This window comes from Mesoplodon mirus (genome assembly GCF_964341445.2).
Source record: "Mesoplodon mirus genome assembly, chromosome: 4".
Taxonomy (NCBI): domain Eukaryota; kingdom Metazoa; phylum Chordata; class Mammalia; order Artiodactyla; family Ziphiidae; genus Mesoplodon; species Mesoplodon mirus.
Genome location: NC_138979.1, coordinates 186,631,198 through 186,657,498, shown reverse-complemented (window position 1 = coordinate 186,657,498; position 26,301 = coordinate 186,631,198). Strand labels below are relative to the sequence as shown.

Here is a 26,301-nt window from a genome sequence, read left to right as displayed (position 1 = left end):
GTAGCGCCCTGTGCTGGAAAGCACCGTCTTGCCTGTGGAAGCCATTCTTGGTCATTTGCTCAGGTGGGGTCCATGCTAAAGGTTTGTGTCCACGTGGCAGGAACCAGCCACCAGAGCTGGGACCTCTTCTCTGCCAACGTCACGATGGGGGCCTCCTGGGGACACCCTGCACCATGGTAGGCAGGGTCAGGGGTGGGCCACTGGCTGGAGGTGGGGGGGGTCCGTCTGGCCAAGTGTCCGTGCCAGGACAGGCAGATGATGGGCATTCAGCCTGAGAGCAGCAGGTGCCCTCCAGGGCCGGGGCAGGGCGGGGCCGGCTGCTGCACTGGGGACCCCAGTGCTGGGAAAGGGCGATGTGCCCATGAGCCCGCAAGGCAGAGCAACGCCCCGGGAGGGAAGCTGCATGGGACAGACGCACGCTGGCCCTTCAGCAGCCCCGGGGGGTAGGGTGGGGAAGACCACCCCCAGGAGGGGGGAGCTCATGGGGAGGCTGGGCTGGCTGGATGGGTGGCCACACTGGGGGCTCTGGCCCCCAGCGCGGGGAGCAGCCTGCGGTGAGTTAGGTCTCATCATTTGCTCTGACCTCCAGTAAGCTCCTGGTAACGTGCGGGCGGTGACGGCACCTGCCGGAGAGGGTGGTGTGAGGATACAGTAGAGCACAGACAGCGGCCGCCGAGTGCCTGGCAGGTGATGCTTGGGGAGCGGCCTGGGCACCCTTGCGGCTCCGCCAGTCAGCACGGCCTGGGCTCCGCAACCAAAACAGCCCCGCCAGCCGGCGGGGACCCAGGCCCGTCTCACTGTGGGCCTCCGTGGTCACAGCTGGGGAAGGAGCATAGCAAATTTTAGGAGCAGACACAATCCTCCCACCTGTCCCTGTAAGGGGACCACCCAAAGCACAGGCAGAGACAACTGACTGAAATCACAGCACCTGGAAAACTGAGAAGCGAGCATAGGCCAGTGGTAAGCGGCCACGTGGGGTAGCGGGCAGCCGGGGCCTCGGGGTCAGAGGTGATGGGATTGGACACTGGCCCTCCCTCCATTTGACATCTGCCCCACGTGAGGGGAGCACCTCTCACAGGTCTGAAACACGGGTGCTGAAGTGTCAGTCGTTTTTTAAATGAAATATTAGCTATTGCAACAGCTACACAGCACCAAGAGTAACGACCACCCACAACGTGGGTGAGCGTCACAGGCAGGATACTGGCCACAGAGCACGGCTTCCCGAGTGCCGGAAACTTACAAGCAAAGTCACTGTTAGAGGCTCGCAGGTGGTCACCCTTGTGGGGGGAGGGAGGGGGGATGTTTTCAGGTGCTGCTTACACAGAAGTGTCCCTCCCTGACAGTTCAAGCTGGGCATGTCAGTACAACTTCACACACACTCTCTCTCTCTCTCTCACACACACACACACACACACACACACACACACACACACACACGAGATCCACCGTCCCACTGCTGCCCCATCAAGCACCTACCAAGTGAGTGTCCTACTCAGAGCGGCTCAGTCCCGACACCCACCCTCCAGGTCAGAGCTGCCCTCAGAAGGGGGAGGGCGAGGCCTGGCCCTGCAGCGATGGACACCAAACAGCCCCCACCCAGCAGGACGCACCTGCCAGCTCTCTGACACGCTCCACCACTGGCCCCTGCCCCCAGCAGACCCCTGGGACCGACCGCTCCTCCGGGCAGCCCAGCCTGCCGGAAGTCCAGGTCCACCTGGCTGGCCCTGGGCCTGAGCAGCTTGGCATGAGGTAGGGGAGCACCTGGCAGCCCACTTCTCCACCCTGCCTGGTGCCTCACTCGGATTCGCCTCTCCCCACCGCCCCCTCCTGTTTCAGTCCCCTCCCTAGCCTTAGGGGCTTCCTCCATGGGCTCCTCCAGAGCCGGGGAAGCCCCCTCCTAATTCTGGGTGGAACCTCGCAGACCAGAAGCCTCAGACCGCCCCAGCCTACAGGTAGTACCCAGGACTGCCCTGGGCGCGTGGCCAGGCGCCAGCCGGCACAGGCTCTGAGGACCACCCCTCGCCATCCCACCAGGCAGGGGCACAGGGGTGGCAACGCAGGAAGCAGTGTGTCCATGGCTGACCGCAGGCGCGGAAAAGCCCTTTATTGAGCAAGGCCACCCTGCCCTTGGCCAGCGGAGGGTGGGGTAACCCGCAGGGCCTGCGACGCCGGCGGGGTGAACAGTTCCGTGGCCGCTCAGGCCTCGGCCTCGGCTTCGCCAAAGAGCGGATTAACAAAGTAGCTGCGGCTGGAGCTCCCGACGTCCGGCTGCGGGGCGGGGAGCTGCGGGAGCGCGGAGTCAGGGATCCGGCCGCGGGAAGTCAGTCCCACACCCCCGCCCCCGGGGGCCCCCTCACCGCCTCCGCCGGGTCCGCCGCGTAGAACACAGGGTTGTGGAAGCCCACGGGCGCCCCAGCCGGCGCGGGGTCCGCCTCGTCGCGCCTCTTCCACCTGGAGGTAGGGACGCACGTGAGCCCTGCGTGCCTGAGCGCCGCGTACCTGAGCGCCGAGGCCCCGCCCCGCGTACCTGAGCCTCCCCGCGCGGCGCAGCAGCAGCAGCGCCCCCGCCAGCAGCGCCAGCGGTAATAGGAGCAGCGCAGGCGCCAGGCCGCCCGCCAGCCCCGCGAGCGGCCCCGGCGCGTTCAGACCCGCCGTCGAGCCGCCCCCAAGGGGCGCGCCCGACTCTCGAGCTGCCGCCGATAGGACCCCGAGGGCTTCGCCTGCAATGGAGGGCGCCGGCTCAGTCGGCCCCGAGCAGAGCGGGGCGGGGCAGAGGGGCGGGGCTGGGAAGGGGGCGCCCGCGGTTACCGTGCTCCGCGATGTCCGCCAGGAGGGCCCGGGCTAGGCGCCCCGCGCCGCCGGTCTCGGGGCCGGTCTCCACCAGCACCACCTGGATCTCCGTGTCCGCCTTCGCGCCTGAGGCTTCGCGGAGCCGGGGCTGGCGCGGAACCTTGGACACGGCCACTTGCAGCCCCTGATACTGGGGCTGGAGAGGGGCACAGAGTTGGCCCGGGGACTCCACCCCTCGGCCCTGTGGGAACGTTGGGGGCAGGGACAAACGGTGGACAGGCGGAGAGTGGACGCCTCAGTGAGGAGGCGGAGTGGAGCCCGGGGATCCCTGCGGAGAGGGTGGTCCCAGACCGGAGCTGCGGAAGGGCAGGGGCCCGGCCCCATTACCAGGGCCAGGAAGGCGTGCAGCAGCCGCGCCCGGTACCGCTGCAGGTCAAAGGCCGGGCCATGGGTCAGCGATACGATGGCTCCTGAAGAAGCAGGCAGGTGAGGGTCAGCACCGCGGGTCCGGGCCCGACAGGGAAACTGAGGCTGGGGGCGAGCCAGGGTGGCCAAGCCGTCCTAGCTAGCAGGGGCCGGGCGAGGCGCTCACCGCAGAGGTCGCAGCACTGCCCTTCCGGCCGGAGGGGGTCTCGGCAGGCAGCCTGGGGGCAGCGGCCACCCAGGGGCTGGAGCAGTGCTGCGCAGATCCACGGCTGCACCTGGAAGCGGAGAAGCGGCGGTCAGCGCGGAGACGGCGAGGAGCAGACGGCAGGGAGAGGGCCACGCGCCCAGGGAGGCGAGCGGGCCAGAGACGGCGGGGCGCGGCGGCCCCTGGCACAGTTCCGACCTCCGGCGCAGAGCCGGGCCCAGCCGTGCGGTGCCCCAGCCACCCCGCTGCGGGCCGCCCTCACCTCGGCGTGGCCGCAGACGCAGCCCGACTGGTCCGCGCAGGCCTCGGGGCCCACGCTCAGCGCGCCCGGCCCGTGGAAGCGCAGGCGGCCCGCGCGGGACGCCAGGAAAACAGCCAGGTCCTCGTCGCGCGTGAACGTCTGCAGGTGGCCGGGTGACCACCGGAGCCAGCCCGAGGACGAGACAGCACCTGAATGCTCGGAAGCCACCGGGCTAACAGGGTGGGAGGCGCTCCGGCGAGCGGCACTGACGGGCAAAGGCGCCGAGCTGAGACCCCAGCCCCCGCCCCGCCCCGCGCGCCCGGCTCACCTGGCCCAGAGCCCGGACGCTGCGGACGCGCACCGTGCCGGCGCCCGGGCCGAGACCCACCCGGAAGGAGGCGTCGGACGGGAAGACGACGTCGTCGTAGCTGCAGGGCACGCGCTCGGCGTCCACGGAGAAGAGACCGTGCGCCGCGTCTCCGGAGCGCCACAGGCGCGGGTCGTGCCAGCAGAAGCGGTCGGGGTCGCGGAAGAGCGCGGGGCCGCCTGGGCGAGCGCGCGACCCTGAGCTCCGCCCAGAACGCGCCCTCCAACCCGGCCACGCTCCAACCCAGACCTCGCCGTCCCCTCCAGGCCCCACCCACGAACGCGCCCCCTCGAAGCCCTGCCCCTGGCCCGCCCCCTCACCTGTGCTACAGTCCAGGTGCAAGCCGGTGTCCAGGGCGCTGAATCCAGCTCCTGAGGCCAGGACGAATTCCCCGTCCAGCGGCAAGAGCTGTAGGAAGCGCAGGCTGAGGCGGCGCCGCGCGGTGGACTGGGGCATCAGAGGGTCCCACTCTGCGCCCACCCCCGGTCCCCCTGTCCCTGGGGAGAAGAATCTAGACCACAGAGTGAGCAGGCGAGGTCAGGGCCTGGGGGCACCTCGCCCTGCCTGAAGGTCAGATAGGCCGCAGGGAGTAGGGCTGCAAGCCAAGGAGCAAGGAGCTAGCCTGAGACCTGGGAGTGACAGGTCCCAGGGGCCTGGTGACTCTTGTCAGGGCCATTGCCCTCCCCTGTCACCCCTGAAAAACTACAGTCCAAGGGCTCGTAGGTTCCAGGAAGCCAAGCTGCTGGGGACTCTTGAGTCAGCCCTGAGCCTGTGAGGGAGGGGAGGGGCTACAGGTGGGGAAGCGGGTGCCAGAGGCAGCGGGGAGGGTAGTGGGGCCTTGGAGCCACCTGTCCCCCCCTCAGCCTGGGCAGCCCCTTCAGCACAGAAGCCCAGGCCTTAGGTGTCAGAGGAAATAGGACAGCGGGGAAGCCCAGGAGGAGGAGGAGGACTGACTGGCCCGCCCCCCCCCACCGCTCCAAGCCCCAGGACCCCGTCCCTCCTCCTTGACCCCGCCAGGGTTGGGGTTGAAGGTGAGGGTCAGACCAGGGGTCACCCTCAGTGCAGGGGTCACGGGGGTTCAACGTCTCAGGGGACATCCACCCAGGGCCCCGCCTTGCATCCCAACTTGCTCGGCAGGGCCTGCTCGTCAGTCCCCCAAGCACTGGGCCTGACCAAGAGGCTGACAATGGGGAGATTCAAGGTCACAGGCCAACTACCTCCACAGCTGAGGGTGCAGCACTGTGACAGCAAGGCAAACCCACCTGTAGGCGCCAGGGACGAGACATGGACAGACGGACACGATGCGCCTCAGGAGGGGGAGGTGGGTACTAGCAGTGTGAAGCATGAACAAGAACTCGGTTTTCAAAAGAACCAAAGCGGGAGATGTACATACTATATGATAAATGTAATAGCTGAAAGACAGCAGGAAAGGGCTGAGCGGGAGGAACCAGGAGAGATGGGAGTCCGCCCAACACTGAAGCACCCACATTCAGATACAAGGGTGGGTGGGGGGAATATCTGAAAAACAATGAAGATGAAATTTCCATATTTGAAGAAAGCTGGGAAACCTCGGATTGAAAGGTCTCATTGAATGCCAAATAAGGAAAATCACAGAACACTATGTTCATGAATATCAAAGACGAAGAGAACATTCTAAAAGCGGCAGAGGGAAAGAACAGATCACCCAGGAAGGAAAAAACTCAGGAATCGGGTTTCTCAGCAACAACAATGCATGCATATGACAGAACAGGCTACCAGAAGACTTCTGGAGTCTGCAGCCACCTCTAGACACGCCCCTAGACACAGCCCTGCCCACCAGTGGGCAGGAACCCGCCCTGAACTCCAGAATAGTATGTTACATATATTAAAGGATAATAAAAAATACCTTTAAGCCTAAAAGACTTCAGAATGATTGCCACACAGAGACCTGCCCTGAAAACATGCCAGGAGAAAGTAAGAAGGAAAGAAATCCAGAAGCTGAGAAGAGATATGGGAAGTAGGGTGATGAAATACTTTGATGAAGCTTATTGTTGTCTCTTAATAAATGTTTAAATTTAGGACTAAAGTGTGATGGGGGATGGGGAGACCACAAGGGCACGGACATACAGTAAAGAACTTACTTGTTCGAGGGAAGGTACAGGTATTGAAAAGATTAAGAAATCAGGACTGCCTAACTTGAAAACCTGGAGGAAATATACCAATTTCTAGAAAATTTTAAAATATTAAAATTGATGCAAGAAGCAATAGAGAGACTTCCCTGGAGGTCCGTGGTAAAGAATCCACCGTCCAATGCAGGGGGTGTGGGTTCGATCCCTGGTCGGGGAACTAAGATCCCACATGCCACAGAGCAGCTAAGCCTGTGAGCCACAACTATTGAGTTCACGTGCCTCAACAAGAGAGAGAAAACCCTCACGCCACAACTAGAGAGAAGTCCACATGCTGCAACGAAGAGCCCGCGTGCCGCAACTAGGACCCAATGCAGCCAAAACAATAAAGAAAAATATTTTTTAAAAAAAGAAGCAATAGGGCTTCCCTGGTGGCGCAGTGGTTGAGAGTCCGCCTGCCGATGCAGGGGACATGGGTTCGTGCCCCGGTCCGAGAGGATCCCACATGCCTCAGAGCGGCTGGGCCCGTGAGCCATGGCCACTGAGCCTGCGCGTCCGGAGCCTGTGCTCCACGACAGGAGAGGCCACAACAGTGAGAGGTCTGCGTACCGCAAAAAAAAAAAAAAAAAGAAGCAATAGAGAATTTGAATAGACAAGTAAGCATTAAAGGTTTGTTTGTTTGTTTGGCAACACCGTGTGGCATATGGGATCTTCGTTCCTTGACCAGGGATGAACCCATGAACCTGAGAACCCGCGCCCCCTGCTGTGGAAGCACGGAGTCTTAACCCCACTGGACTGCCAGGGAAGTCCCTAAAGGGTTTTTTTTGTTTTTGTTTTCAAGTTTTATTTATTTATGTATTTATTTTTGGTTGCATTGGGTCTTTGTTGCTGTGCACGGGCTTTCTCTAGTTGCGAAGCTGGGGCTACTCTGTTGCGGTGCACGGGTTTCTCACTGCGGTGGCTTCTCGTTACAGAGCACAGGCTCTAGGTGCACGGGCTTCAGTAGTTGTGGCACGCAGGCTCAGTAGTTGTGGCTCGCGGGCTCTAGAGTGCAGGCTCAGTAGTTGTAGCGCACGGGCTTAGTTGCTCCGCGGCATGTGGGATCTTCCCAGACCAGGGCTCGAACCCGTGTCCCCTGCATTGGCAGGCGGATTCTTAACCACTGCACCACCAGGGAAGTCCAAAGAGTTTTAAATGTTAGTCAAAGACCTCCTGTTCCCTAAATTCCCAGTCCAAGTGATTTTTATAGGTGAGGTATACTAAACCCTCAAGGAAAATTTAACTTCTTCTTACAGGAAGTTGTTCTGGAAAACAGAAAAAGAGTGAAAATTGCCAGCCCATTTTATGGGGCCAGTATAAGTGTGATTCCAAAGCCAAATTAAGGACAATACAAAAGAAGAAAGATTATAGGCTCAGTTGAGTTATAAATGCAAATGCAAAGATCCTAAATAAAATATTAGCTGACTGGATCCAATAATGTATTTTAAAAATACATGGCGATCATAGGGTTCATGTCCCAAGAAGGCAGGAAGGAAGGGATAGGAAATGCTCCCATCACGACTTCCCTGCAGTATGTACGATGGTGTCCCAGCAGATGGTAGTGGAGAGTCTTGTGCCAGCAAAATCAGTATGACAGAAGTCAAGTGTCTTGAAGAAGTGGCGCACTTTGACCTGCACCTGAAGGAAGGTGCCAGGAGGACATCAGTCTTACCAGGACGGTTCAACCTCAGAAAACCTCACTAATAGGCTAAAGGAGGCAGGGGGAAATTACATCTCAATGGATGTAGGAAAAAAAAACTGAAAAGTTCAACAACATATTTATGATTTTTTAAAGCTTCTAGCAAACTAGAAATAGATTAGAATTTCCACAATTAAATAAAGTTTACATACAAAACCCTACAGCAAACATTACACGCAATGGAGAAACCTCACGTGGCTTCTCTTCATGTTGGAACAGGACAAGGATGCCTAATTTTGTCACTTTTGTTTAACATAGGGGTAGAGGCCCTGGACATTGCTACAAGGAAAGAAAAAGAAATAAAGGAGTTAGGGGGGCTTCCCTGGTGGCGCAGTGGTTAAGAATCTGCCTGCCAATGCAGGGGACACGGGTTTGAGCCCTGGTCCAGGAAGATCCCACGTGCTGCAGAGCAACTAAGCCCGTGCGCCACAATTACTGAAGCCCACACCACGCCTAGAGCCCGTGCTCCACAACAAGAGAAGCCACCGCAATGAGAAGCCCGTGCACCGCAACGAAGAGTAGCCCCCGCTCGCCGCAACTAGAGAAAGCCCGTTCGCAGAAACAAAGGCCACACGCAGCCAAAAATAGATAAATAAATACATAAATTTATATATATATATAAAAAAAGAGTTAGGACTGGAAGAGAAGAGGAACAATGGTCATTAATTACAAAGATAACCAAATAAAAAATATAATTCTTAAAAATAGGGCCCCATACACAATAGAAACCGAACTATAAAGTATTTATAAATTAACCGATACTACACAACACCTCATGTGGACCGTTTTAAGACTCTAGTAAAGAGTTTTACGACCAACGATCTGAAATATCTGGAGAGAAAACCCACGCTCTTGAATGGATGACTTGCGTGTTAAAGGTGTCATTCAAACCCAATCAAATTCCAGGGTTTTTGTGGTGGGGCTGTTGTTACCTGGTAAACCGACACTATAATCTCTCTGCAACAGTCAGATCCACAAAGAACCAGTCAACCTCGTAAGAGGGGGTGAAGAAGGCAAGTTACCCAGTGGGACATTAAGACAACTCGCAGAGCCTCAGAGTGGGGACAGTGTGGTGCCGGCAGGAGAACGGGCAAAAAGATCAAAGGAACTGCAGGGAAAGCTCAGAGACAGCCCTCACCGGGCAGCGGATGAACAGTGACCAAACAGCCACAAAGCCAGGGGGCAGGGCTGCTGGTTTGGAGGAGGACATTCATGGGAAACTGGGCTCATTCCAAGGAGGAAAAAATACGCCTGGTTCCCTAGCCAGTGCCCCACTCGGCCACGTGCCCCTGATGGCAAAGCCCTGACTTAATAGACAGAATATATAGTTGATTATGGTTGTGACTGAGAAGCAGGAAAAAGATGCTTAAACAAAACACTAAAAACACAGTTATAAGGCAACAGATTTTGCATTCGATAGATTAATGGGGGTTTCTGATCAGCAAAGGGAAACTCAGGCAAAGTCCACAGTGAGAAGACACTTGCAGTATCTCAACAATCACGAATGGGTAGAAAATAGGAGATTCCCCCCAAACAAGAAACCTGGGCTAAGGGTAGAAATGGGCGGGGAGAAGGTTCAGGAAGAGAAAATTCCCAGGGAGAGAAGTTCCAAACCGAGAGAAAAGCAAATGAAATCACTGACAGTCGCTGTGCCTGTTACTAGGGCGACATCTCAGCAGCCGACAACGCTGCGGACCCGCGTGCATTGGGGGTGGGCGGGGCCTCAGGCAGCGCTGGGTCCGTTCGGCCCCCTGTCCCTGGGCCCCTGGTCATTTCCCACCCGGGTCCTCCGGGAGCTGACCCCGCGGAGCGGAGGAGAGGCAGGGGAGGGGGGCGGAGAGGCCCACGGGGCCGTGCGCAGGGGTACAGGCGCGCGGAAGCCTCTGGCCGGGGGGAGGGCTCGCGTCTGGGCGGCGGGAAGGAAGGGGCGGACGGAGGGGCCCGATAAACGAACAATGAATGAACGAATGTTGTGTCTTTTAGGATCCCCAAGCTCTTCCAAAGGAGACCATCAAAGTGACGAAGTCAGCCAGGAGGAGCCCCCCAGGTCCCGGCACCCTCCGCCGCAGCTGAGTCCTCCGCCCGCGGGTTCCTGCTCGCTCCAGGCCGCCGCCTGGTTGCCACGGTTACCAGGACTGCGGAGGCGGGTCCCCTCGGTGCAGCTGCTGCGCCCCTACCTCCCGGCTCTGCTGTCACCTCCTCCTCACCACTGCTCCCTCCGCACCTTCGTCTTTGGGTTGGACAAATGTGGGAAAGACATCCCGACCCCGGATCTGCGGGGACGGGGCCATCCTGCCCCATGCCCCCTTCCCAGGCTGCAGGTGAGGGCGGGGCTCCACTGCGCCCACAGCCCTGCCCCACGTGGCGCCAGGCTCCCAGAATTAATGCCGCTTTTGAAAACCATCAATTAACCGAGCTGCCTCCAAGTGGAAATAAGGGGTCCCCAGATCCTGCATCTGGGCAAGAGATTGAGTCCCAGGCCTGGGCCCCCGGACTGCCCCTATTCACCCACAGAGTCCAGCGACCTCCGGGTGAGGGGACCCCCACCCTGGACTCACACTGTGCAGCAGTTTGAGAAAAAGGGCACCAGGACAGGGAAAGGCTGTGGTGGGGTGGGGAGCGGGGCCCTTCCCAGAGCAAACCTTGGAGAAGATAGACTACGGGGGGCGGCAGGGGCCAGAGGCAGAGGGCAGTGGGGATAAGAGGCGCCCTCCACACCCCCCAACAAGGCTGGGGCATAGCCTGGGCTGGGATTGTAGGACCGGCGTCCCCCACTCCCATGTGGGTCCCGGACCTTCCCGAAGCCCCTCCAGACGCTGACGGCCAGTGGACTGCGGGGTCCCCCACGCGAGTGCAGGCCGGTCAGGAGGCAAGAAAGGGGCATGGAACTGACCCCGGAGGGACCCACCAGCCCCCCACCGACCTGGCGCCCATTTGCCACCCGGCCTCACCATGTCCGAGATGCTGTGACCTTCGCGCACCAGGACTGACACCATCTGCAGGCAGAAGCGGCATCAGCGAGCAGGCCCCACCCTTGGGCTCCCAGTGGGCCCGGACCACGCTGGTCCCCACCCCGGCCCCAGCAGTGGAGGCCAGGCACCTTGTCCGCGGGGAACTCGACGGCGGCGCCCGCGCACAGGGTCCGGTTCTGGCTCCAGTTGGCGGCGGTGTCGAAGTCGGTGTTGGGGACCCAGAATTTGTAGGCGGCCTGCGTCAGCGCTGGGGAGGGGTCGACTGAGTGCTCCTGGGCCCGCGGCATCCGGGGTTCCCGCCCAGACGCCCTAGTGGCCCAGGGAGGACGACTTCGCCCAGACAGGCCCTCGCCACTCCCGCTCCCGGCATCGGACCAGACCCTGCAGGAGCCTGGCCACAACCCTCCCTGACGAACTCCTACAGGATCTGCAGAGCCCGCTCAAACGTGCCCTCCTCCGGGACACCCGCCAAGATCGCCTCCTAGCCCGCCCCCAGTTCGCCCCGCGCTGGAGCCGAAGACCGGGCCAGGCAAGGATGGCGATGACCAAGGGACGGAGGCGAATGGGGCAGCTGAGGCCTCTGCCACGTAGAAGGTGCTGGTGGGGGGGGGGCGCCGCAGGACCCGTCCAGACGGGCTCTGAACTGGAGCTGAGTCCTGAGGGGGCCGCGAGGGGCTTAAGAGAGGGGAACAGGGATGGGGCTGCAGTTTTTAAAGTTCCCGGGGGTTGCGGGCCGGCGCCGAGGACACGCGCCGGCCTGGGTGCGACGGGGAGGGTCCGCGGCGCCCTCGGGGCCGGGAGGACGGAGGCCGGCGGCGGCGCTTCGGGAAGGGACCGGGGCGGTGCCCACGTCGAAGGCGGACAAGCGCCCGAGGGCAGGCGCGGTCCGGGCGTAGGTCTGGCCCGGGCTCCTCGCCTCCCGCACCGCCGGCCGGCGCTGAGCGCGGAGGGACCTGGAGGCCCGGCCGGGTTTCGCAGCCCCTCAAGCTCCCGCCGCCCGCCCCTCGGGGGCCCTTGGCCTCCAGGTGTGTCACGTCCCCCCCCTCGCCCCCACCCCTTACCGAAGAGCTGCAGCCACAGCAGGACCCGGCCCGGCGCGCCCATCTCGCCCGGGCTTCCGCGTCTCCGACCGGAGACTTTGCCCCGCGGGGCCCACGTGACCGGGCGGGGAGGGGCGGGGGCGGCCGGGGAAGGTTACACATTTACTTCCAGACCCGCCTGCAGAGACCCTTAGGCCCCTCGGAGGCGCCGGCCCCGCCCCCCTCCCTCCTACACACTCAGCCCTCCAGGACCTGAGGACCTTGGGTCCTCAGGTCCTGGGTCCTTGTCGGACCGACTTGCCCAAAATAACGGGTGTGTTGGGGGCGGCGGGTAAACAACCTCTGCTCCCACACCCCCTCTGCCCCAGATGCAGCTGGAGCTGCTCCCAGTCTGCCCACCTAGTGGGGCTGGGTGTCCACTCTCCCAAGCAGGCCCTCCTGCCTCCTGGGCTGGATGGACTGTGGATGGTGGCAGGTAGATGGTGCCTGGTGTCTCGCGTATGGAGGAATGGTGAGCGGGTGACAGTGGGTGCATGGTGAGTGGTGGAGCGTATTTGTGCTGGTTCGTGGATGGATGAGGGTCGGATGGATGGGAGATGGTGAGTGAATAAACAAATGGACAGTAAATGAGGGACAGTGGATGGAAAATGAGCGGTGCGTGATCGATGCGTGTTGGATGGTAGATGGATGCATGGATGGCGAGATAATGGCTGGTGGATGGACAGAGGCTCGATGGTTGGTGGCGAGTAGACAGATGACGGGTGGCAGGTAAATGCAGATAGTCGTTGGTGGTGGATGGATAAATGGATGGATGATCACAGATGGTGGATGGATGGATAGAGGAGAGTAGATTGTGGAAAGATGGGCAATGGATGGTAGATGGTAGTCGGATGAAGAAGAATACTGTAAAGGGTGGAAGATGGAATGGTGACTGGATAAATGGATGGTTGGTGGGTGAAAGATAAATTGTGGATGTTAAATGGTCTATGGGTGGATGGCTTGTTGAGATGGATGGTGGGTGAAAAAAGGTTGTGGATTTTGGATGGAATAGATGGAAATGGGTGGTAAATGAGCTGAATGGTGGATGAATGGATTCATGGTGGATAAATGAATGGCAAATGGGATTCAGATGAATTGTGAATGGATGGTGGGTAGAGGGGTGGTGGACGGATGGATGAGAGTAGAGATGATGACTGGATATAAATGGACGGGTGGATGGACAGGTGGATGGACTGAATGAGTACAGGATGGGTGAATGGATGGAGGATTGGGGGATGCTGGAGGGATGAGTCTGGGGCAGATGGCTGTGGTTAACTGGAGAGGTGGGTGCTTGGCTCTCTGTATGATGCACATAGGGATGGATGGTGGTGAGTGGGTGGAGGATGAATTTGTTAGAGATGGGACGGCAAAGAGTGAGTGGGAGGTCAGATAGATTGGGCTTGGTAACCTGGGTGGTGATGGGTGGTGGGGTGAATGGTGAACTGATTATTAGGGGATGGGCTGTGAATCAATGGTGAGATGACTGGGGTGATCGGTGGATGGTGGGAGACCAACAGATGACGCCTTGTTGGTTATGGTTGCTGGAAGGGAGAGGAATGGTGCGTGGGCCATTGGGTTCAGGATGCCTTGGTGGTTGATGAGTGAATACAGAAGGATGGACGGAGGGGTGGGTGATGGAGGTGGATGTATAGATGGAGGGCTGTGGGTGAAGGGGAACTACTCAGCACCTTCCTCCCTCCCTCCAGCTCACCTGCCCTCTCCTGCATCCCCACCTACCTCTCACCTGCACACCTCCTGTCATGAGCACTCTTCTCTCTGACTGGGTCTTTGCTTCTCCCCAACACAAGATATTTCATCCAAGGAGGATGGGGCCCACCGCTGGGAGCACTCAAAGCACTTTATGCCGTGGGTAGGGACAGAGACTTCTCTGACTAGGAAGGAGGGAGTGAGCACCCAGCTCGTCCCACCCGTGCTCCTGGGTGGGATCGGGGCACCTGCTCGCAGTGGCTTGGTGGTGCCAGATCTGTGTGGAGGGGTTGGCCCCCAGCCCAGCCTGGGATGGGAAGGTGGGTCTGCGTGGTCCTGAGTTTGGCTTTGGCCACCGGTAGGGCTGACAGGAAGCTCCATCCTCCACAGCAGTCAAGGAAGGCTTCCTGGAAGAGGTGGTGTTAAAGCTGAGACTGGAAGGATGAGGTCACAGCTGCAGCTACAGGTTGGGTTGAAAGTGGCAGGACAGGAGGAGCCGGGGCTTGTCGGCTGTGGGGTATTGGCGTCCATCACTGAAAGGGGCATCCTTGAGCAGAGGCTGGAGGTGGGTCCAGCTGTCAGAGGGTGGCCCAAAGAGGCATCCACACCGAGGCAGGAGGCAGGCAGCAGCCATGGCCCAGAGCTGCCAAAGGGTCCCTGGAATGACTCAGAAGCAAAGACGTGAGGTAAGGAATGGCTGGACTGAGATGCAGTCCTAACCCTAACCCTAACCTGCATTCACAGAAGGCCTGCAACTGCACGCACAGGTGCCCGGACACACAGGTACATATATGTGCACACTCCTTCCAACTGGTCAGGACCCCAGTGGGAAGTGGGAGAAAATGCAAGTCTCAAAGAGAATTTCTTCCAGTGACTAGGAAATCCATGCCACAGCTGCTTCAGGCAAGGTTGGATCCAGGGTCGCTCAGTCTCTGTGTCTGCCTGCCTGGCTCTGTCTTGGCTTGGCTGCCCTCTGTAGTCAGCCTTCTTCTGGCCTACCTCCCCAGCCAGGTCACTGTGCAGAGCCTCAGTGAGGTTCCTGTTTCCACCTGAGCACCAATCCTGTGGGCCGGAGTTGCTGGGCTCCGATTGGCCATTGCAGCCCTCCCTTGGTTGAGGTCACTGTGAGTGAGTCCTGCTGCCCTGGGGGTGTGGGGGGTCCCCACCCTGCCTGCAGCCATGGTCCCTAGTCAGACCCCCCTCCCCACAAGTCTGTGGGGACAGAGCCATGCTCCCCCAGGCCAATTCCCCAGCTCCTTCTCCCGCACTTTTGTCCCTGACTGGCTGTGTGACCTTGGGCAGGTTCCTATACCTCTCTGGGCCTCAGTGTCACTCTGGAGGAACTGAAGCTCCAGTACACACGGTTTTGTTCCTGGACCCCAGGAGGAGAGGTGGGGGTGGGGGGAGGATAGAAGGCAGCCCCCCTCAGCAGGGCTTCCCTTTACTCAGGTCTCTGCACATGGTCACCTCCCCAGAGAGGCCACCTTGGCCACAAACACCCCACTGTCAGCATCTGCCACCACGTGCCCCGTGGGGCCCACAGGGCTTTGCTCACCCTCCTCACGTACTGCCTGCAACACAGGAGATGCTCCAAAAATATTCATGAGGGGAAGGTATGGCTGGCACTTCCCCAGGGCCGGCCGCCCCACAACCTACCAGCTCAGGGGCTCTGACCCCTGGAAAACTCCCTGCCCTCAGGCCTGTGGCCTCCTTGCAGCCTCCGGATTTCTCTTTGGGCCTTTTGTTCATCCACACGCTTGGCACCAGGCCTGCAGTGGGGCTGGGAGCGCAGCCTCCTGGGTTTGCCATTGGATGGGGAGACGGATGATGGACTGGTCAGTGCTCTGAGGAAGCACGGAGCATCCGGGGAGGTGCCGTGAGGCTGTGCAGGAGCCCTCAGGCAAGGTGGCCAGGGCAGGCCTCTGTGAGGAGGGGACATGCCAGCTGAGACCTGGGAGGAAACAGCTGGTGCAAAGGCCCTGAGGCTCCAAGGAAGGCGAGAAGAGCACAGCAGGAGGTGAGGCCAGGGCAGTGTTGGGGGCTGGGTCTGATGTACATAAGGGGGGTGTGAACGGGGATCTCCGCCTGGCTTGGAAGGGGCTGAGCTGGCCACTTGTCCGCCAGGGGAGCACAGGTGGGGCAGCTCTGTTGTCCAGCAGTGGGGCGCCAGGCTCGGATGCAGGCTGTCCCGGGTGTGGATGCAGGGCAAGGCCACACGATTCACTTAACCTGGTTCGTCCCTCACCTGCAAAGCCAGGTGGCAGTGCCCGCCTCACAGAGCACCAGGAGATGCTCAGCCCTGGACACTCCATCCCTTTTCTGTCTGCGGTCGCTGGGAAGAGGAGGACATCGGGGGAGACTGAGCTGGGAGCTGCCCCCGGCACGTTGCTAAGCCCCCCACCTTGGGGAGGGGTCCTTCAAGGGTCCAGCCCGGGCCTGCGCTGTCCCGCCTGCCCGCCCCTGCCCCCTCTCCCGGGGGCGGGGGAACTTGTCACCGCCCCTACAGCCTTTGTATGGAGGGGAAGTTTGTCGGGGGAACTTCGCAGGCCTCTGGGCCCAGAGGAGCCACAGCTGGAGGTCAGAGACCTCCCGACCCCTCTCCCCCGCCCTGGGACTGGCTGGGCGAGGACAAGTGAGCGGAAGAGACGGAACACACAGGGCCGAGTCTGGGGGCCGCCACAAGGCGGCCGGACCCACGGAGGCTGCGTCAACTAGGTGTCCGAGCCCCAAACTCAGCAGGCGTTGGGAGAAGGGGGAGCCTCTAGAGTGCAGGGCCACGGCCACCGCGTGGTCCCTGACTCCCGGGGTGCCTGTCTGTGGCTGGAGACCTCTCAGCTGAATGACCAGAGGCCAAGTCCAGCGCCGGGCCACCCTGCCCAGCAGGCCGAGGTCACCTCAAGGTGCTCTGTCCAGGTGTGTCGGCACCACTGGCTGAGCACGTTCCCCACCCAGAGCGCCTTCCACCCGGCCTCACGCGGCCTCACGACTGCCTGCGAGCAGAGGCGCTGCTATCCCCATTTTACCCACAAGGAAACAGAGAGGTGCTCGGCGCGGGGCGGGGTGGGGGGGTGGGGGGGGGCTCTGCCTGCAGCCCTGCATTCCCCGCCCCCCCCCACGCCCGGGGCCAGCCTTCTCCTGGTCCTCAGATCCCAGCCCAGCCCCTGGGGCCTGGCGGGGGCAGTGGCTGCCTGGGTCTCTGGGGTCTGCCCTCTGCCCTCCGAGGCCTCCCTTGGGGTCCAGGGGTCACCCGGGAGCAAGGCGGGGGCCTGGGCTTGGGTCACTCAAAGCTTCCTCTCAATCTCTGACTTCTGATCTTGTGACCGGGCTCAGGACAAAGCCTCCAAGCAGCCAAAGCTCTGCACAGACACGCGCCCTGGGCCTCTGCGGGGTCAGCGTTGGCGCCGCTTCCCCTGGGGGTGGGGTTGGAGGGGTTAAGAGGCCGCCGACGCCGATTTCGATCCCACAGCTGGAAACGACCCCGTGAGGTCCCAGCGGTCCCCAAACAGGCCGGCCACACGCGAGACAGCAAAGCGCAGGGTGGCTCCGGGGCCGCGCCCCCTCCTCTCCAGGTCTCGCTCGACCCTGCAGAGCACGGGCGTCCGGGGCACGTGCGGGGGACCGGGGCTCCGGGCACACTTCCCGGGACGGCTCGGTCCCGGGAGCGTGGCAGCGTTTCTGCCCCGGCTGCAGAGGGGACAGCGGCAGCGAGTCCCCAGCTCCCCGGGAGTCCCCCTTCATCGCAGGGCTCAGAACAGGCAGCCCACCCCGCGCCCGGGGCCGAGGGAGGCGGCGAGGGTCCCTCCGCAGGCGGGGACCAGGCCGCCCCCGGGGACCGAGGTGGGGCGGGGCCAGGCCCCGGGGAGCCGCCGGGAGGCCCCGCCCTCAGCAGCCCTGCGGCCGACCGGCGCCCGGGTCTGCGGCCTCGGCCCAGGGGCAACCGCGAGGCGGGCCCTTCATCCTGGGAGTCGTTGCTGATTCTTGCCCCGTAAGACGCAGGGGAAAAAACTCCAGAAGGGGGAAAGGGTCCGGCTTCCGAAATCCCAGCTGAGCGGCCCCTCCGGGAGTGCTGGAAACCCACGGACACGGCTCCGCGCGCTGCCCGCCCGTGGCGCCGTCCACACTGCGCGCTGCCACCCGCCAGGGGCTCCAGCTTCAGGGCTGAGGGCCCCCCGGGGCCTCAGCATCCGTGGTGGCATCAGGTCCGAGGTGGGGCGCCAGGCCTGAGCGCCCAGGGAGGAGGGTGGAGCGCAAGGGGTGCGTGGACTTGGGACGCCCCCCAGACGGAGGGACTGAATGTGGCCTCCTCTCTGGCAGCTCCTGTGTGCAGACCCCGTGTAGGAAGAGCTGGGGGCCACGGGCTCCCCTGCAGGGCTCCGGGTGCGGGGTGGGCAGGAACACTGAGGCCCTGGGGCCCGGGCAGCGCCCCTGGGTGGCAGCAGCCTCGGGGGCCGGTTCCTGCGCTGCCCCTTCCTGCTGCCCGGTGGGCGCACGGGGAGGCCCGGGCCGCAAGCTGTGACGTAGAGAAGGGGTGAGGCCGAGCACGGGCTTCGGGGGCGGCGGCGGCGACATGTGGAGAACCAGGGCGCGTGGGGGAAGGGCTGAGCGGTCCCCAGGGCCTTCGCGCTGCGTCCCGGTGCTGGGAAGCAGCCCGCACACCTGGTGATTCGGGGAACACCGTGGGAGACGCAGGGCTTCCTGCTCCGGGGCCTGACCGCCCGGGGAGACCGGCCCGCTGGTGCTGAGCCAGGCAGGTGCGTGCTGGCCCTGTGCCCCACTGTGGGTGGCTGCGTGGAAGGCGCCGCCTGGAGGCCCCACAACTGCCCGAGGTGTCAGCACTGGCGGGGCGCACAGCCAGCCCCTGGTTTCAGAAAGGAGGCGACGCTGTCTTTCCCCTGACACGCGAGGAAACCGAGGCTCAAAGAGCCCGAAGTCCCATAGCTGATAAAGTGGCGGAAATGGGACAGGACCTCCGGGAGGATGAGGGCCCCCTGGTTTGTTCTGGACCAAGCCATGGACTTGAGCATGGCTGCTGGGTGCACAGGTCCCGGGGACCCCCTCAAGGTAAAGCCACCGCCTGAAGGGAAGGCCAGGAAGCCACGGCAGGACCGGCGGCACCCTCCGCAGGGGCCGGTGCAAAAAACGTGCGCGCGGAGCCCAGGACACTGACCGCAGGAGGGAGGGGCCCCCTCTCGGGGCCCTGGGCCGCGCCCGGGCCTATGAGTCAGTGTGAGAGAGAAACCAAGACTCCCAGTCAGATTTATTTTCCTCTAATCAGACAGTTTGGCATTTCAATGTTTTGCATTCTACACTCTTACAAACTTTAGTTATTAGCATCAGAAACACAAAAACGGTGCAAGACCTCAAAACACAAATAAATACCAAATAAAACCACACACAGTATACAGTAAACAAAAATATCAAACATAATAATGCTACCAGAAGTCAGCCATGTTGCTAACCCACAGTAACAACATGATTATTGCTGGGCAATAACGTACACTGTCCTTTTGTGTTTTTTTCTTAGAAGAGCAGAAGATGGGACGTGAATCACTGGTCACAACCACTTGGACTGTCAAGATGGGTCCTCACAGCGAGCGGTTATACAGATGCAAGTTTTAAAACAGGCAGGTTAAAAGTACAGAGTCAAATGAGAGATTGGCCTTCTTTGGTCTTTGTTTTGGGTAAGAGAACTGAACACAGAGGGTGCCATCAGAGAAAGAATCGATTCTGGAAATGCGACACAATTGTCTGCGCGGATTTACACGCTTCCTTTACCACAGACGTTATTCTACAGAGAATTCTTATAGAAATCCTTGAGAATCATGTCAGCTTTTGTGTTTACCGATTAAGTCGTTGAGTTGGCTGTGGAAGTTATCTCACTGGTCTAAGGGGACTGAGTTACGACCCGATCACCGCGAACTGCAGGAGTGGTGCAGCCGTCCTGGACTCCACCTCTCTCGTCGTGAGTTCACAAGACAGACTCTAGACACAGCAGCAGTGGCAGAAATGAAATGCGAGCACTGCTTGGTGCCACTCGGGCCTCCGCAAACGGCACCACCCACCTGGGGCCCGGGTCACCTGAGGCCAGCAGAAAACACCCGGGACGCTTCCAGGTCTGTGCCCTGCCCCTGCTGTCCCGGGGCCCCGGTGACAACCAGCACCGCCGGATGGACAGCAGAGACGACCAACTGGGTCACCTGCCCTCGCTGGAGCCTCATGCCGACCTTGTCTGACCTGACCCTAGTGGACACGTTCTACTTTGGAAGAAACACAACTATCAAGATTTGCAAACAGAAGACAGAACCATGGTCTTGGGCTGAGAAGGAGGTTGGGTGACAGACCCCCCTTCATGTCACAGATGCAAAGGAACTCCCGGAATTCCCCGCAGCTCTCCTCGGCGGCCTGATCAGTACAGATCTAGACTAGAAGTTAAAAAATAGTATTTCACGGCTCCGCCTGAGCCCTTTCCAGCACTGACAGTCGCTGCAAGCACAGGGACACGTTCTGGAGAGCGGAGGTGTGGGCAAGAGCCCCACGAGGAACCTCATCTCCTGCCCAAGCCCGTGAAGACAGGCAGGGATGCTGGGGCCGGAGAGGTCTGCATCCGGCACGGGATGATGGGCACGCCTCCACGTGCAGGCGGGATGGAGGAGCGGGCCTGGACGGTGGGAGGGGCCAGCGTGCCCCCCAGGGTGCACTCGGGGTCCCGCCTCTCCCCCACCTCCTCGGGGCCCTGCTGTGCGTAAGGGTTCGTCCAGCCGCCCTTTCCTCTGCCTGATGTTGCCCACGGGCTGCAGGATGTCGGGCCCACCGCAGGCGACCACCCCCATGACGCTGAGACTGCAGGGGAGGTCGACAGGGACGCGTGGCCCCGGGCGGCTGGGGATGCTGCAGGAGACGAGCTGCTGGGGAGAGGCTGCGCCGTCCTGGCCGGCGTCTGAGGGGCCTGGTGGAGTCGGCCACCAGGACAGGGAGGTGACAGGCAGGGGCAGGAGGGCCGCCTGGCCAAGAGCCTGGGCTTAGCTGGCGGCTGCGCTCTGGGGCAGGGCCGGGGTGGCGGGGACGGCGGCCCTCCTCGACGGCCACTTGGTGACCGCGCTTGACTCGCTCTCAGCTGGCGCCACCCTCTCGTGTGACAGGTCTTGGAGCAATTTACCTGTCTCCTCTGCGTCACCACAAACCCAGAAAACTGAGAACCCCAACCTGTAAAAAGAGGCCCAGGTGAGCCACCCGGGCTGCTCCAGCCCCAGAGCCAGAGCCCGGCATTCACTGGCCCCGCTGGCCTGACACCCTGGCCCCCCACCCCTGACCAGAGACACGTAGGCAGGCGGACCCGGCCGGTCTTCATTTCCAGGACAGGCGACGACGGGGAAGCAGGGGTGCTAACCCTGCACGGGACTCGGCGTCGGTTCCTCTACAGCACTGGAGCGGTTTTGTTCTGTGCGGAATTCGTCACTTCCGGTACACGGGAAAAGTGCACCCACGCGCCGTGTCCGACACCGTCACTTGTCGCTGCAGCCCTGGTGGCGGGAGGGCCCGCGGGCACCAGGGAGGCGTGCGACCCGCTGCCACCAACCGTCACCGAGCCACGGCCTGAAGCTCCCGCCGCATCCCAGCCTCCCTCCGGGGGACAGTGAAGCTGGGTCCCTTGGGCTCCTGGGTGGCGGCCAGGGGCCTGGTGTCTCCCACCGGGAGGAGCTGCTGGAAAAGTCCCCCCAGCAAGGGATGGATGCTTCCGGGGCGCTGCCAGCAGCCCGCCCCCAACAGGATTCCAACGCAGGGGAGGGAAAGAATTTTTTTTACCAGACCAACATGTTGCTTATCCTGAATTTGTTAACATCGCCCATACTTTTCGTGAAGGGGGAGGAAGTCCCTGTTGGTAACCCCTGGCCTCGGGAGAGCCATCTGAGGCCGGGTGGGGCCTGTCGGGCAGCCTCCCTCCCCCGGGGTCTCCAGGGCAGAACCGGGCCCAGGCCTGGAGGAGGTCTGGGCACTTGGAGGGAACAGTGGTCCCACAGCACCTGCAGGAGGGCCCTCCTCTGTAAGCGGGGACACACGACTCCGTACCGGGCAGAACCGATGACGCTGATTCGCCCTCAAAGCAATTCTGGGGTCAGGGGATGGGAAAGAAAAAGAGACGAAGACAACTGAGCATTTTAACTGCCAAAGGGCAGGGCAGGTGCTTGGAACCCATGAGGTCACTTATGGAAGCCTGGGACGGCGGTGGCCAGGAGGTGCTTCCAGCAGGCACTGGGGCGAAGGCACACCCAGGGCGGAGGGCAGCACCAGAGACACGGGGGCCACCGGGCACCACCCCGCCGTCCCCCGCGTGGCCACGGGGAGCCCGGAGGCAGGCAGTCTGAGGTGCGCGGCCCAGCTGGCCAATCGTGGGCGCGTCTTTTGGATGAGCGGCACAGATGCGGCGGTTCACACACATTGGTTTTGCCTAAGAAGCACCCGTCACGTGTAGCACCCATCAGTGGTAAGAGCACCCATGGAGCGTGGTGCATAGCAGGGGGCACAGGAGCAGGGCCCCGCTCTGTCACAGTTGGACCATTGAGAGAAGGTAAACGGGGGTGAGAAATGCCGCCCGGACAGGCACAGGCTGGGACCAAAGACCCCAGGGCCACCCTTCCCAAGAGAGGGGCGGGCCCCGGGACGCCTGTGGATCAGCCTGGGCAGCCCCCGGGTAGCAGTCTCTGGAATGCTCAGAGGGCCCCGCGGCGGGCAGTGTGAGCGCCTGCAGCCTGGGGACGCAGAGGCGCAGCTCCTGCCCTGTCCCTGCCTGCGTGTGGACTGGGCGGCTCGCTTTTGGGGCCTAGAGATTTGGAATCTGTGATGATGAAGCAGTGGAGGCTCCAGAAGCCGATGAGGGGGCCCGGCTTCCTCAGCAGGTACAGGGCTGTCTGAGGGCCCTCGAAGAGGCAACAGGTCTAGTGATAAAGAGAAAGGTCTGGCTGAACTATCACCTTCTGGAATTATAGTGAACACAAAGCTGGGGTCGAGAAGCAGCATGTCACATCTAAGGCACATGTACAGTATGCCACCATCTCTACGCAAACGTTGTTAACAAATGCAGCAATATGACAGGATGAAGAAACACATCTGCTGTGGCCTCCTTCAAGCACAAGTCACCTGCCCACCCCCGGACGCTGGACACGGAAGGTCGGTGCTGTCAGCAACAGAGAGCTTGTCTGAACACGTGGGGCAGAATTTTAAAAACCTACAGGATTTTGTTTAGAACTCCAAAGTTCAACTAATGCCCTATTTTAGGGTGAAAACAATTATAAATCTGAAAATGATGCACAGCATCCATGAGCAATTTTCCTTTCATAATAATTTTGAAGTAGTGTCATTAACTACGACAGATATCGAAGGTTTACATTTCTAACGAGAAATAACAACAGATTGAATATTCTCTTTCCTATCACAAGTGATAACCAGTGTTTGATATTTTACATTTTCTTCCAAGAAATATCAGTCTATCAACGTTTTAAAATGAAATGTTTGCAGTAACAATTATCTTAGAACTTTAAATTAAAAAACGATTCTGAATTTAGAGACTTTCAAAACAGACCTAGGTGCACTTCAGGGTCTTCTGACAGAGTGTTGAAGCAGAGACCAGATGAGGCCTTAAAACAGACAACGGGCTACGTGTGAAACAGGACTGCACTCTTGAATCTTAGAATGAATATAGCAGAACTGCGTTATGATTTCATAAATTCTCCTTTTACTTAACATGCTGACATGTCCAGCTATCCCCAGGTGTGTGTGTGTGTGTGTGTGTGTGTGTGTGTGTTCTTTTTTTGGTGTTTAAGGAAGAAAAATCATGGTTCTTTTCTTTAGCATATATGTTTTCCACCTTAATTAACTAGATCTTTAAAAATGAAAACGAAAACCTTCTCTGACAGCAGTATTTCTCTCGTCGAAGGATAAATAATTCTTCCAAGTGAAGGGTTGCTAGTCTATTAGAAAACGTGGTGTGTGTGTCCTGACGCGTGGCTCCTCCCGCCGGCCCGCGGCCACCACCTGCCGCTTCCTCCGTTCCACAAGGTCCTTTTCTGGGCGTGAGGACCTCGGTGGAGACGGCCGGTTCAAACCCCCCGGAGGAGGTGCCTTCTGCTCAATCCGCCTCCCCAGAGACTCGTCAGGGGTCTGGCAGGTCCGAAGTATCCACTATGACTTTGATAAAAATGGTATCATCTTTAATGTACGTCCCGTTTTCCAGCACAGTCTGGGCCACGAAGACTGGGCAGCCGGAAGCGATGTTCATCTCGCCGGTGGGCTTCTTGAAGCTGCTGCTGTTGGGGTCCGGCTTGAAAGCGTCCCCCAAGTGTCGCCGGGAGGACCCCTGGTCCATCAGCATGAGCGTCACCTTCTGCTTGAACGGCCAGGGAAGCAGAGCGTCGTATTCTCCGCGCATGATGACAAAAAACAGAGACAGGTGCGTCCCCTTGCCCATGCCGTCCCCGTTCAGGTAGACCCTGGCGCACATCTTGTAGCCGAAATAGCCGGTGTAGAAAGGCTGGCTGTAGAGGGACAGGGTCTTCCCCATGACGGCCTCCTGCTTCCGCCGCTTGTAGTCCCGGATCTTCCAGATCAGCACGCCGTTGTAGCTGGCGGTCTCCAGGACCTGGAACCGCAGGTCCATGTCGGCCAGGCGGATGTCGTGGACACTCAGCATCTGGTCGTGCCGGCTCAGCTGGGACTCCAGCAAGCCTGCGGCGGGCGGGAGAGATGGGCGCGGAGACACGTGACTATCACAGGGGCTGAAGAAGCCGGTCCCCACCAGCATCTGAGCAGAAGGGCCCAAACACGCTGCGGCTGCTGGGGGGCGGTGCACGCCCCGTGGAGGACCTGAAACGCAGGCCTCGGGGTCCTCGGGATCCACAGCCTGCTGAGAGGTGACAGCCTGGGGCTGCCTGCCCGCTGGCTCACGGCCCCTGCCTCCAGCCCCCATGCTCGGGGTCACCTGCGCCCGATCAGGGCTTAAGCTGCTCCTCCCCCTCCCCACTCCATGTCCTTGGATGGCTGAATCCAGCCCCACGTGCATCACAATAATCCTTGCTCTTTCCCCCATTAATCCTTCTCGCGCAGATATTCAGAATACTCGCTCGGCCTCTGAAGCAGCGCCCCGGTGGCTTCTAGGTATTGGACATGCTGCTGGGCTTGCCGGGTCCCCTGCCGCCTCTGGTCACCTTCTGTCGAGCGGGGCTGGAGCACCCCGACCCGCAGGCCGCCCCACGCCCACTCTGCCACGCAGGACTCACTGCACGGAGGGGAGCGTTTGGGCCCCTGCTGCGGGCGTCTCGGTAGGAAGCCAGCTGCCCCGGCAGGCACGTCGGGAGCACCGGCCGTGACTGGACGGCGCTGTCCTAAGGCAGCACGCGCCTCGCTTACCTCACGAAGGTGGCCACAGCTCCGACCTGGGGCCCTGGGACCCGGCCAGGCTCCCCTGTCCCGCGGCCTCCCAGACCCGCAGGGCTCCGCCCGCCCGCCCTCACCTGTGTTCCGAGCCGCCTGCCCCGCGCTCTTGTCCACGCTCTCCAGCTCGGTCACCCGGCTCTGCAGGGACTCCACGCTGCTCTTCATGCTCCCTGCCTCCTCCCAGCTCTGCCGGAAGGGGCGGATCTCTTTGTCGAGCTCCTTCAGCTTCTCTGCTTGGCTGTCTATTACTCGCTTCCACATCAAAGGTGTCAAAAAGGCAAAACACAGTTAGAACTCGCTGCCAGCGCTGCGCCGCTACCATCCGACGCCCGCTGGTCAGGAACAGGGCAGCCCGCATCAGCCCTCACAGGGCATCTTACCTTAGACCCACGGGCATCTCGGGGGACACAGGGACCCTAGTTCCAGGAGGGGACCGAGGCACAGAGAGGCCTCACCCACCAAGTGCAGGGCATGCGGCTCCCACATCCCTCTGTCCTAGCGTCTCAGCTCAGGACTTGGAGTCACACTCATCGGCCCTGTCTGAAGGCCTCCATCCCCTGCAGGGTCGAGCGACCAGCAGAGGCCAAGCTATGTGGGCCTCCAGGGCCAGAGGGGCTGCCCTGTTTCTGTGGCGCGAAGAGTGCTCAGAACCCCGCCTGGGTCCCAGAAGACAGAGCTGCCACCACACTGCCACCTGGCCCCAGAGATCTGCAGCAGGACAGGGCCCTGGAGACAGGTCCTCGGGGCCCCGGGTGAGGCCAAGGGGCCAGTGCCTATTGGCGGGGTGGGTGGGGGTCTGTTCCCTGGACGCGCTCCGTGACCAGCGCCCCCTGCCCACTGGGGCAGGGCAACTCTGCTGACAAACACGTGGCTGTCGACAGTGAGGCTTGATTTAAATACTTCAGAAACCCCCGTTTCCAGAAGCACATGACCGGCACATCTGTAAGAGTAACTGGAGGCGTGAGCCTGGCGTGCCAGCCGTGGCGGCCCAGTTTGTCTGCAGGACTGGCCTGCCCATTTGTTAGACGAAGCCAGGGACCCAAAGGGTTTTCACTTCTAAAAAGAATTTGCATTTTTGAAATAAAGCTCCCGAAGGCTGGGTGGTTCAGCCCCTGAAGCTGTGGAGTGGCTGGGCCGCCCTTGAGGCTGAGGCCACACAGGGGAGAGCCCCGGGGACCTGCCGAGTTCACTTCTCCTTTTGGGAGACTATTTTTAAACATCGAGGTTTCAGCACCTTTGCTGGC

The 26,301-nt window shown here is 60.8% G+C and overlaps 2 protein-coding genes across 8 annotated transcripts in view; both read right to left on the bottom strand.

The window, feature by feature from the left end:
- Positions 1 to 38: 38 nt before the first annotated feature.
- Positions 39 to 11,986, bottom strand: AMN (amnion associated transmembrane protein). Of its 3 annotated transcripts, XM_082617228.1 has the most exons (13): positions 11,906 to 11,986; positions 10,973 to 11,091; positions 10,824 to 10,868; positions 4,350 to 4,437; positions 3,991 to 4,208; positions 3,684 to 3,821; positions 3,383 to 3,491; positions 3,178 to 3,260; positions 2,809 to 2,986; positions 2,528 to 2,720; positions 2,358 to 2,451; positions 584 to 623; positions 39 to 166 (listed from the first exon to the last, which is right to left on the bottom strand). In XM_082617228.1, exons 1-13 carry the CDS (start codon positions 11,946 to 11,948, stop codon positions 60 to 62), a joined length of 1,455 nt encoding a protein of 484 aa, XP_082473354.1. In that variant the 5' UTR covers positions 11,949 to 11,986; the 3' UTR covers positions 39 to 59. The 3 variants fall into 3 exon arrangements, with proteins under 3 accessions (XP_082473354.1, XP_082473355.1, XP_082473356.1); XM_082617230.1 differs by lacking the exons at positions 39 to 166; positions 584 to 623 and adding an exon at positions 2,069 to 2,283; XM_082617229.1 differs by lacking the exons at positions 39 to 166; positions 584 to 623; positions 2,528 to 2,720 and adding an exon at positions 1,914 to 2,283.
- A 10,963-nt stretch (positions 11,987 to 22,949) lies between these two features.
- The window catches only part of TRAF3 (TNF receptor associated factor 3), a 119,403-nt gene continuing 116,051 nt past the window's right edge, over positions 22,950 to 26,301 (bottom strand). For all 5 annotated transcript variants that reach the window (XM_082617226.1, XM_082617224.1, XM_082617227.1 and 2 more), the window contains 2 exons: positions 25,135 to 25,309; positions 22,950 to 24,349 (listed from right to left, as the gene is read on the bottom strand). In XM_082617226.1, coding sequence (XP_082473352.1) covers positions 23,778 to 24,349; positions 25,135 to 25,309 — 747 coding nt within the window. In that variant the 3' untranslated portion in view covers positions 22,950 to 23,777. The remainder of the gene's footprint in view (positions 24,350 to 25,134; positions 25,310 to 26,301) is intronic.

Bases quoted from the DNA above. Each gene is read 5' to 3' on its own strand.
- AMN (XM_082617228.1), bottom strand. From the start codon at position 11,948: ATGGGCGCGCCGGGCCGGGTCCTGCTGTGGCTGCAGCTCTTCG. The intron at 4,438-10,823 runs GTGAGGCCGGGT...CGCTTCCTACAG, and splicing joins GTCACAGCATCTCGGACATG to CTCTTGCCGCTGGACGGGGA. The intron at 2,721-2,808 runs GTAACCGCGGGC...CCTCCATTGCAG, and splicing joins GGCGGACATCGCGGAGCACG to GCGAAGCCCTCGGGGTCCTA.